This window comes from Chiloscyllium punctatum, chromosome 44 (genome assembly GCF_047496795.1).
Source record: "Chiloscyllium punctatum isolate Juve2018m chromosome 44, sChiPun1.3, whole genome shotgun sequence".
NCBI lineage: Eukaryota > Metazoa > Chordata > Chondrichthyes > Orectolobiformes > Hemiscylliidae > Chiloscyllium > Chiloscyllium punctatum.
This window is the reverse complement of record NC_092782.1, coordinates 24,272,205-24,284,512: the sequence shown is the minus strand read 5'-3', so window position 1 is coordinate 24,284,512 and position 12,308 is coordinate 24,272,205. Positions and strand designations below refer to the sequence as shown.

The following is a 12,308-nucleotide window of genomic DNA, read 5'->3' as shown; positions in this document are numbered from 1 at the left end:
TTGAGGTTAGCTTTTCCACTCCAGACGTCTTAATTACATTTACATTCTACTCACTGCTGTGACTGGCTTCTAGACCATGTCCCCTGAACACTAGGCTTAACCTCTAAGTTTACAATCTAGAGACATTGTCACTACACCCCCAACTCTCCCAAATGGCATCACCAATATCCCAAGTCCACCCATTACCGTTTCCACATTCCAGCACAAACTGGAACCCTTTATTTTCATGAAATCTACAGAGTCACGCATCTTTTATTCCAAACCTCCCAATCCTCCCAATTCACCTTAATCCGAACCATTCTCCTTTCCCTTATTCCTGCAGACCTTCCAAATTAAAAAAAACCTGAAGTTTAGTGTCGAACCAAACAAGCATTTAATAATAGCTGAAAATGTGTTGCTGGAAAAGCGCAGCAGGTCAGGCAGCATCCAAGGAACAGGAGAATCGATGTTTCGGGCATAAGCCCTTCTTCAGGAAGATGCCCGAAACGTCGATTCTCCTGTTCCTTGGATGCTGCCTGACCTGCTGCGCTTTTCCAGCAACACATTTTCAGCTCTGATCTCCAGCATCTGCAGTCCTCACTTTCTCCTCGAAGCATTTAATAATAATCAAGGTAACGTAAAATATGAATATGATGATGTAATGACATGTCACAATAAAATGAACATGTTTCTACTGCTGCCAAATCGAAACAAAATTCTGTTATTCAGCCATATTTAAGTCATGATCCTGAGAGTACATTGTACATCGGATAGACTAAAGCATTGGTCTGAATTATGTGCTCATTGAAGAATGAATGGTTAACTACTGAGGACAGATTTTTTGTGGATGTTTGTACTACAAATTGCAGTAATAGGGAAGCCATTTCAGCTTGGTATCCTTTACAGAGCATCGGTGACATTATGCACAACTAACTGTATGTCTCTCTTACCAAAATGCATTGATAAATCCTTACTTAATCACAGAGTCAAAATCAGAAAGTGCGATTTAAAATACTTAATTGGAAGTTAAGTCATGTACAGAAAACCAAATAAAGAGAGGAACAAGATATTAAGAAAGTGAGAGAAAAAGGTCAGAACAAAAGTGTTAAGATTTTTAAAAAACTTCAACAATAATTAAACTCTGAGTGAGACTCCACACATGTAAAGTTAATTTTGATGTTAAAGATGCTATCTGGCAGTAATTAAAAATTCACTTGCAATGAAATGGCTAAGCTTTAATCATTTTTAGAGAAGAAAGTGGACATCTAGTAACACAAATTCACATCCTTCATGTATTTCAATGTCATGCCTCTCATACAAGACATTCTTTGAACTAAGTTTCTGAAGCACGAGGACAAGTCATTATTCCTATATTTAATTATGTCAGAATGGATGCTGGAAGATGCTGTCTAATTTATATCTCAATAAATGGTACCACCAATGGTCACAATATTGTTCTTACCACAAAGCCAGAGCCAGTTTGGCTTCTGATTTGTCACAAACAGCACCATGGAAAATAAAATAATCATGTACAGCAAAGTAATGGATTGATAAAGTTGAAAGAAATCACTGATGGTTATAGATAACAATCTTTATTGTATCTTGTAGCTGTATATTGTGACTATTATAACACTCCTGGAGAATGCAGCTGGCATTATCAACCTTGTGGTACCTTAACAACGAAAACCTGCTCAGACCATCACATTGGAAAGAAGTTCTCTGCAATACTTGAAGGTTCTGCTTCATTATTACTTTTTCCCTAATCATTGATTGTACATGAATTGGAGGAGCCGGTGTTGGACTGGGGTGGACAACGTTAAAAGTCACCCAACACCAAGTTACAGTCCAACAGGTTTATTTGGAAGCATCAGTTTTCGGAGCACTGCTCCTTCATCAGGTGTCGGTATGGTCCTGCTTCACAACCACCTGATAAAGGAGCAGCACTCTGAAGGCTAGTGCTTCCAAATAAACTGGTTGGACTACAACCTGATGTGTGATTTTTTTAAACTTTGCATATAAAGGTTGATTTGCAAATGCCAATTTGAGTTTACACCATTTTCTACTTATGAAATGTGTTTACAATCTATGTGACAAAATATTGATTTAAAAAATATTAACTGGTGAGGTTTAATATATTTAAGAGGTTGTTGTTTTTACTACCATTGGAAAAAATGTAACTAGAGTTTGAAATGTTTTTCTGAAGCCTTCTAACAAATTTTAAAATATTCATATTATCACTTTTTAAAATTAACAATAGGTTGCTATGCAAGATGTCCAGAGAATGCTCCTTATCTGGATGAAAATAAAATGAAATGTGTAAATTTAACTCAATGCACTTGTTATTACAATGGGATAATACTGCAACCAGATGAAACAACAAGCAATGACTGTGAAGAATGGTATGTGTTAAATGAATTCAACTTTTAGCTTACATTGGCAATGAATGAAAGGATGTTTTATCGAATGAACTTGATGTTTTGTTTTTCTTCCATTAAAACAAAAATCTGTAAAAAAAAAAAAGTCACAAGGGAATGATTGTTTAAGTATTCAATTAGATAACGTTATTGGTTATTAAGCTAGTACCAGATATCAGAAATTCAATACAGCTCTGAGTCCTTACGAGGCTGTAGAGGTTGGAGATCAAGCATTCCATTGGCAAAATGGAAATAGCACTTTTCTGGGAAAAGCTGCAAGCATCAAGAATTTGAGAAAAGTTTGATTGTAAAATGGCAAGTTTGTAACACCAAGGAATAGGAGGTATAATTAGTGAGTTTGTAGATGACACCAAAATTGGAGGTGTAGTGGACCCAAAGAAAGTAACCTCACATTACAACGGGATCTTTATAAGATGGGCCAATGGGCCGATGAGTAGCACATGGGGTTTAAGTGAGATAAGTGTGAGATGCTGCATTTTAGAAATGCAAATCAGGGCAGGACTTATACACTTAATGGTAAGGTCCTGGGGAGTGTTGCTGAACAAAAAGACCTTGGAGTGTGGGTTCATAGTTCTTTGAAAGTGGAGTCATAGGTAGTGAGGAAGGCATTTGGTCTGCTTTCCTTTTATTAGTCAGAGCACTCAGTATAGGAGTTGGGATGTCATGCTATGGCTATACAGGACATTGGTTAGGTCACCTTTGAACTACTTTGTGCAATTCTGGTCTCCCTCCTATCAGAAGGATGCTGTGAAACTCGAAAGGATTTGCAAGGATGTTGCCAGGGTTGGAGGATTTGAGCTATAGGGAGAAGCTAAATAGGCTAGGGCTATTTTCCCTGGAGTGTTGGAGGCTGAGGGATGACCTTCTAGAGGTTTATAAAATCATGAGGCACATGGATAGGGTAAATAGACAAGGTGTTTCCCCTGGGGTAGGGGAGTCCAGAACTAGAAGGCATGGGTTTAAGGTGAACGGGGAAAGATTTAAAAGGGACTGAAGGAGCAACTCTTTCACGCAAAGGTTGCTGTGTGTATGGAATGAGTTGTCTGAGGAAGTGGTGGAGGTTGGTACAATTACAACATTTAAAAGGACGGATCCATGATAAGGGAGGGTTTAGAGGGATATGGGCCAAGTGCTGACAAATGGGACTAGATTATTTTAGGATATCTGGTCGGTATGGACAAGTTGATCCAAAGATGTTTTGCTGTACATCACTATGACTCTATGAAATGTCCACTTGATGTAACAGATTTAAGAATTTTTGAGACAATAACCCTGAACATGTAAAATAATAAGACATCTGCTAAATAAATAATTCTAATGGTAATTATCAGGTGAAACAAATAAGAACCTTATCCAGTTTGTATCAGTCTACTTAATCTACTTTGCAATCTTTTTCTAGTGAATGTAAGAATGGAAAAGTCACATGCCGAGGTTGGTAAATCTTAAAATATTTAATGTGTAATAAAGTGAATAGCCCATGGGCTAATGACCTCTGATGTTGCTGAAATTGGCAGAGTCAAACACTGTCAGTAAAATAAACCCTTTAAGGAGTTTCAGGCTTACCTTGCCAGGCTCAGGGTTCAAGGAGGAGAACTTGGTACATGTGACATCCATTGATTAAACAGGGTGGCGAGGGGGATCTGTGGTAAAATAAGCGGGTTAGGGCTGCAATGTACTATCCCTAAGAGCACTTAAACATTCTGAATTGTTGGGCCATCTAACCAGTGATATAGAAAAGGGTCTGTCAAGGCTTCAAACAAAAAAAAAGGATTTCAATCTTTCACAATTTGTTTTCACGTGGAGCTGGGAGAAGTGATGATACTCATCCAGTTCTATTGCACTGTTGTGGATCAGTGACAGCCCACATTCAAGATTTAAAATTGTGGAATACATACATTTGTTGCATATTTTACAAAAGTAATTACAATGACAGAAAGAACAACATTTTCAGATGCATCATCATTTGTGACAACATTTACAGATACTACTCCAGGTAGTGGAGTAATAGCTTTTCTTGTCGTTTAAAAACAATCAAGGGAGTTTAATTTTCTGTAGTTTTTTTGCATACCTTCTTTCTTGAAGATGTTAACTATGATTTATTTAAGTTTTAAAGAGGTATTATTTTGGAATGACATTTTTGGATTCAAAACAATGAAGACTTACTCGGCACTCAGTCCCCAGCATCAGTATCATGTATCAGCTGAACAATACAGTACAGGAAAGATGCAAACTAAAGTCCTTTATAACTATGCAATACTTGAACAATCAAATTGGATCCATGTGAAGACACATTATTTGTATCTTTATTGTATTTAACATTTGGTGAATCATTAATTCTTACCTGTTAATTAATTTATAATGCAAATGCTCTTAGTATAATCAAGTATTATAGAAGCCCTTGGGCCATTCAGAAATTAACTGCATAAAATGACAGTATGTTATTGTAATAAATGAAATAGTCTGTGAAATGGATCATTTTCATTAGTATGAACTACAACAAAGGTGAGAGAAGAATATCTACTTTATTTGTTAAACTTAAATATTTGAAATATTGTTTTCTTGCCCCTGAAAAGTTGTGTGTGTCAACATTGAGTTAACCACCCACAGTTAGGTGAATAAAAGAGACACTTCAGATCCACTGTGTTTGGGAAGATAAAATTGATCAGCATTGTTGTTCCAGATCATAATCTGAATGCTCCTGTTGGAAGGACATGCAGGTGAACATTGCCAAAGATAGGCTTAAGCTCTCCAAAGATAACTCCAATTATTAAATATTGTGCACTACTAATTTTTGCAGTTCATTTATGAAGAGTTAGACCAGGTTCTTTAAATATATTGAAATTGTTTATCACCCTTGAGAAGAAAGTAAGAAATCAGAATTATAAAAAGTATTAATAAATAGAGAAGTTAAGGAATGTTGCTCCAGTAACTGGAAAGATGCTCACCATTTTGCTATCCCAGGCCACTTATGTGGCTCAGGGTGGATTACTATTGTGGGCCTGCAATCAGGCTTTCACTTCAAAGCTGTAACGACTTGCTATAAAAATGTAGCTAATCATTTTTCTTTCTGTTGCTGTTTAGCATCATCTAAAACAACAGTGAAGCCAACACTTCCATTAACTACAACCAACAGAATTGGTAAATAATGATTAAGTTCTCTATTTTGAGTTGAAGACAACACATTTACCTTGAAACTATACCCTGTAGTATCAATAACTATACCCCATAGTATCAATAACTTTTGTATGATTGCTACATTTCAAATATTAAACTTCTTATTTTGAAGTTACTATTTTCATTTTATTGATGGAATTTATGTTCATTTCTATAGATTTATGCAAACAATCTGTTCCTTTAAGTATTCTCAATGGAAGTCAGATGAAGGCTGGTATCCATCCCTTATGGATACATTCATTCTAACAATGAGAATGTATTAAAGCTGCTATTTTCTCTGTTGTATTGATCGCACTGTTGCACTAATAGTGTGACTATTTGAAAACAGTTTGTCAATGCTCCATGATAACAGTTACGGGCTATTAGCCTATCTTGGATGTTCTGGACCAGAAATTCTGCAGATTCTTCACCAGATCAGATTTGCAAAGACGTTTTTAAAAAAAAATGTATTCATTTGTGGGGTGAGAGCATCGCTTACCGGTCAGCATTTATTGTCCATCACTAATTGCCCTTGAGAAGGTGGTGGTGAGCTGCTTCTTGAACCGCTGCAGTTCATCTGCTGTGGGTTGACCACAATGCCATGAGGGAAGGAATTCCAGGATTTTCACCCAGTGACAGTTAAGGAATGGTTTATTTCCAAGTCAGAATGGTGAGTGGCTTGGAGGAGAACTTGAAGGTAATGGTGTTTCCATACATCTGCTGCCCTTGTCCTTTTGGATGGAACTGGTCATGGTTTGGATGGTGCTGTCTAAGGATCTTTGTTGAATTTCTGCAGTGCATCTTGTAGATATTGCACACTGTTGCTACTGACTATTGGTAGTGGAGGGAGTGGATGCTTGTGGATGTAATGCCAATCAAGTGGGCTCCTTTGTCCTGGATGGTATCAAGCTGCTTATGTGCTGTTAGGGCTGCACTCATCCAATGATCTTCCTTTCTGCGATTTTAAGTTTCGATGGGACCATGGCCCAAATTGCAGAAATTGACTCGTTTGAATAATCAGTTGGTTAACCTATACCTGTATTCATAATGGGGTAACAGTGACACATGCTGTTATACATCAGAACATTCTTGAAGCCCTCATGCATTGAAGCTTGAGATGAATACTTGTTTTTGGCATTTCTTCCACAGAGTGGAAGTTAGAAGTTTATATTTGAGAAAATATTGAATTGAATTGAATTAGCTTTATTGTCACGTGCTCAAATGAGGGCAGTGAAAAGTTTACAAGTTGCCACATTACAGTGCCATCTTAGGTACAAAAGTACCTCAGTACAGATTCTTAAGAACAAATTCTGAGGAAAAGCACATAGAAAAGTAAATAAATTGTTTGGAGACAATAAAACTGGAGATGCTGTAAATCTGAAATATTATTAGAAAATTCTGTAAGTATTCAGCCCATTGGGTGGTGGAGACAGAAATTCTCACAGTTTATACATAACATTTATTATAATGTTTGACAAATGTTCTGAAACTTTTCAGTGTTTCTAGGTTATACTTTTGGAAGAAATAAAGAAATCTAGTTGGTAGCAGATGTGTGTACCCTTATCAGTTGTGTGTACAGGTGAGACCCTCTCAGTGTATGCATTTCAAGTTGGACTTAATGGTTAAGAATGCATTTTTCTTTCTTCAGAAGAGACAACTACAAGAATAATATGGGAAACAACTTCAACAGGTAAGTGATGTCTTTCTTCATGGAATCTTGGACTACCAGAGCACCTAGGAGACTTATAATTCATCAGGTTGGATTTTCTCTCTGGGTTGGAAATGGAGGTAAGGAGTATTTCTGAGGTTTGGGCCTATCCACGGAAGGAAGCAGTCATTCATCTTTGATTTGCCCAAGATGGTCAATTAATAAGCTCGAGGGCAGTTTCAGTGTCCAGTTAAGGATTGTGGTTGGGTTGTTTGTTGGAAGACCAATCAGAGCTGTTCCAGCTTCAAAGGAACATCAGGCTGTAATTGTAGTTAGGGATAGGGACACATCAAAATCCTGCTTTTGAATTTTTAAAATTGTTAATTTGTGGTCAGGCTCCTATTTGGAGAGAAAAGAGAGACGCTTTTCCAGAGAAAGTTATGATTTGGTCCTGCAGCCAAAAAGACAGAGGGTGTTTAGGGTTGTTTGGAAAGTTGATCTCTCAGCCTGTATGACTGCCGATCTCAACTGGGGGTGATAGTAGTATCACAGTAATATTACTGGACTGATAATATAGGGAGCTAACTAATTTTAAGGATACGGACTCAGTTACCACACTAGCTACTGTAATTGAATTTAAATTCAATGAATAAAATTTGGAATTTGATAGCTAATGTTACAGAAACTACCATCATAAAACATAGAACAGTACAGCACAGAACAGGCCCTTTGGCCCTCGTTGTTGTGCTGACCTTTTATCCTTCATTGTACTATCATGCATGTGTCTATCCATGAGTCACTTAAATGTCCCTAATGTATCTGGTAGAGCATTCTACACACCCACCACACTCTATGTAAAGAATCAAATTCTGTCGTCTCCTCTGAACCTTCCTCCAATCACCTTAAAATTATATCTCGTCATAATGGCTGTTTCCGCCCTGGGAAAAAAGTCTACGGCTATCCACTCTATCTATGCCTCTTATCATCTTGTACAACTCTATCAAGTCATCTCGAATCCTTCTTCGGTCCAATGAGAAAAGCCCTAGCACCCTCAACCTTTCTTCATAAGACATGCTCTCCAGTCCAGGCAGCATCTTGGTAAATCTCCTCTGCACCCCCTCTAAAGCCCCCCATCCTTCCTGTAATGAGGTGCCAGAACTGAACACAATACTCAAAGTGTGGTCTAACCAGGGATTTATAGAGCTGCAGCATAACCTCACAACTCTTAAACTCGCTCTCCCTGCTAATGAAAGCAAATACACGATACACCTTCTTAACAGCCCTATCAAATTAGATGGCAACTTCGAGGGCTCTATGGATGTGGGCTCCAAGATCCCTCTGTTTCTACACACTACCAAGAATCCTGCCTTTAACCCTATAATCTGCATTCAAGTTCAACCTTTCAAAGTGAATCACTTCACACTTTTCCGGCTTGAACTCCATCTGCCACTAATCAGCTCAGTTCTGCTTCCTGTCAATGACCTGTTGCAACCTACAACAGCCCTCCACACTACCCATAACTCCACCTAACTTCATGTCATTGGCAAACTTACTAATCTGCCCTTCTATTTCCTCATCCAAATTACTTACAAAAATCACAAAGAGCAGTGTTCCCAGAACCAATCTCTGTGGAACACCACTGGTCACTAAGCTCCAGGCTGAATACTTTCCATTTACTACCACCTTTTGTCTTCTATGAGTCATCCAATTCTGTATCCAGATAGCTAAAATTTCCTGTATCCCACTTTCTGAATGAGCCTACCATGGGGAACCTTATCAAATGTCTCACTAAAATACATATATATCACATGCACTGCTCTACCTTCATCAGTGTGTTTTGTCACATCCTCAAAGCATTCAATATGGTTTGTAAGACATGACCTGTCCCTCACAAAGCCATGCTGACTATCTCTAATCAAACTATGGTTTTCCAAGTAATCATAAGTCCTGTCTCTCAGAATCCTCTCCAATAATTTGCCCACGACAGAATTAAGACTGACTGCTCTGTAATTCCTAGGATTATCCCCATTCCCTTTCTTCAACAAGGGAATAACATTTGCCACCCTCTAATCATCTGGCACTATTCCAGTGGACAGTGAGGACACAAAAGTTATCGCCAAAGGTGCAATAACCTCTTCCCTCACTTCCTGTAGTTACCATTAGTATATCCCATTTAGCCCAGGGGATTTGTCTATCCCTATGTTTTTCAAAGTTTTCAGCATATCCTCTTTCCTAACATCAACCTGTTTGAGATATCAGTTTGTTTCATGCTGTCTTCAGAAACGTCAAAGTCCCTCTCAGTAGCATAGTAAAGTATTCATTAAGGACCTCCCCCACCTCCTTTCATTCTAGGTGCAAGTTCCCTCCATTATCCCTGATCAGCCCAACCCTCACTTTGGCCATCCATTTGTTCCACAGAAGAATGTAGAATGCTTCAGGATTTTACTTAATACTGTCCACTAAAGCTTTCACATGCCCCCTTCTTGCTTTCCTATGCCCATTCTTCAGTTCCTTCCTCGCTACCTTGCAACCCTCTAGAGCCCTGTCTGATCCTTGGCTCTTCAACCTTAAGTAAACTTCCTTCTTCCTTTTGACTAGATGTTCCAAATCCCTTATCACACAAGGTTCCTTCACCTGACCATCCGTTCCTTGCCTCAGTGGGACAAACCTATCCAGCATTTGCAGCAACTGTTTCTTTATTAACCTCCACATTTCTGATGTGCATTTCCCTGAGGACATCTGTTCCCAATTTAAGCGCCCCAGTTCCTGTCTAATAGCATTGTAATTCCCCCTCCCACAATAAAATACTTTCCCATACCGAATGCTCCAATCCCTCTCCATGGCTATAGTAAAGGTCAGCAAGTTGTGATCACTATCACCGAAGTGGTTTCCCACTGGGAGATCTGACACCTGGCATAGTTCCTTTCCAAGCACCGTATCTAATATGGCCTCCCTTCTAGTTGGCCTATCTACATATTGAGCCAGGAGCCCTTCCTGGACATGCCTATTCAAACTATTTGAACTAAAGAGGTCCCAATTGATATTAGGGATGTAAATGTCACCCATGACAATATCCTGTTCTGCACCTTTCCAAAATCTGCTGTCCAATCTGCTTCTCTGTGTCTTTTGCTAATGGGAGGACTCTGTAGAAAAGTCCCAATAAAGTGACTGCTCTTTTCCTGTTTCTGACTTCCACCTACACTGACTCCTCTGTAGACAAATCCTCCTTGATGACATTCCTTTCTGCAGGTGTGATGTTATCTCTGATTAAGAATGCCACTCCTCCACCTCTTTTACCCCTGCTCCATTCCACCTGAAACATCTAAAGCCTGGAACATCCAACAGCCATTCCTGCCCCTCTCTAATGGCCATAACATCATATTTCCAAGTGCTGATCCATGCTCTAAGTTCATCACCCTTATTCCTGATACTTCTTGCATTAAAATAGACACACTTCAACCCATCATTGTGATGCACCTTTGACCTATCAAGTGCCTAACCCTCCTCACAGACTCTTTGCATGCTATATCTAGCTGTTCACTACCTTCTCCACCATCTGATCCGTTGCACCATTCACACCCTCCTGCCAATCTAATTTAGATCAATTCAAAGTCATTCAAAACCCATCAGAGTGTATTAGTTTCCTTTCAGGGCAAGAAATTTGCAGGCTTGCATGTGACTTCAGATCCACAGCAATATGATTGATTCTAAAGTGCCCTCTGATGTGGATCGGTAAGCCATTTAGTTCAAGGGAATTGGAGGTGGGTAATAAACACTGGCCAGCAAGACCCACACTTCATCAAAGAATAAAAAAAAAATTCTTTTTGCATATCAGCTATACAGTGTGTGCAGCTGGGTAGACTTTTTGGTTTCCAATTTTATATCATAAAAATGGCCTGCAGGTGGGGATGGGGCTGAAGAACTGTGAGGCAGGATGGATAACATTTAGCTCCCATTCAATCCTGAAAATCCAGAGAATCATATTTGTGTTAGCTTTTTGAATGAGCTGATCAGTTATTCCCAGTGACCTGCTGTATTTTCCATATCTCCACTGTTCATTTTACTTCAAGCATTTATCTAATTTCCTTTGGAAACTTCAATCAAACATGCTTTCATGATATTTTCAAGTACTAGGTTCCAGATTGTTGCTACTCGGTGTGTATACTGACTTTCAAAATACTTGAAAAGCAATTTGGCAGAATTGTTCTTTTTACATCATTGGCTTACAGCCTTACTCCCTTGACTGGTTCTGCATGAGTCAATATAACAATTGGTCTGGGCAATCTTCTCTTAGCCCCTGACAGTTATAAATTAAATCCAAACTAAAATTATCGGTCAGCACACCCTAAATGATGCCAACAGTTTTGTAGGCCATGGTCCATCAGTTTGGCAATAAAAACAAGGAGCTGCCTTCTTAGGTAATCTGTGAGCAAATGGAGAACACTGTAACCTGCTACAAGGGCATTTGATCCAACCATGAAAGACAGATCTGTCATGTTCAGAAATAGTAAGAAAATAGGCTGTGACATGAAGCAAAAGTGCACATTCTTTAAGCAATAGTACAATTAGAGGGATGGTCTGATGGAGTGTTGAAGGGGCCATCTCCATCCCTTTTCATAATGACTTCATATATGACTGTCAGATTTGAGCGGTTGTCAAATTTGTTCCGTTGTTTGTCAAAAAGCTTTTCCCCCATCAGGATCCTCTTTCCCTTTGTGTAGGCCTGTCATGTCATCTGCTTGTTATTACATTGTGGTTTGTGGACCCTGCTGTTTACAAATTGATGATTGTATTTTCTGGATTATGATTGTGACTACATTTTGAAAAAAATGTACTTAATTGTCTGTAAAGCACTTTGGGATGCCTTGTGGTCCTAAATGTGCTGTTGTAAATGCAAGTCTTTCTTTCTTGTACTTTTTTTCTCTGACAAAGATTGGACAATCTTGTTGCTTGCATATGAGCAGAAAAGCATTATAACCTTACAAAATCTTTGATGTGATCTCACGCTGTGACAATTGTTATTCTGTGTATGACTAATGGGAAAGTACAGAGCGACCTCCGTATCCACGGGTCCGGTTTCCGCGGTTTTAATT

General features: G+C 38.7%; 1 protein-coding gene across 12 annotated transcripts in view; it reads left to right on the top strand.

The window, feature by feature from the left end:
* LOC140466807 (mucin-5AC-like) overlaps positions 1-12,308 on the top strand; it is a 167,408-nt gene that overhangs the window by 41,050 nt on the left and 114,050 nt on the right. For all 12 annotated transcript variants that reach the window (XM_072562449.1, XM_072562452.1, XM_072562444.1 and 9 more), the window contains exons 26-30: positions 1,588-1,713; positions 2,237-2,378; positions 3,814-3,845; positions 5,496-5,552; positions 7,216-7,257. In XM_072562449.1, the coding sequence (XP_072418550.1) occupies positions 1,588-1,713; positions 2,237-2,378; positions 3,814-3,845; positions 5,496-5,552; positions 7,216-7,257 (399 nt within the window). The remainder of the gene's footprint in view (positions 1-1,587; positions 1,714-2,236; positions 2,379-3,813; positions 3,846-5,495; positions 5,553-7,215; positions 7,258-12,308) is intronic.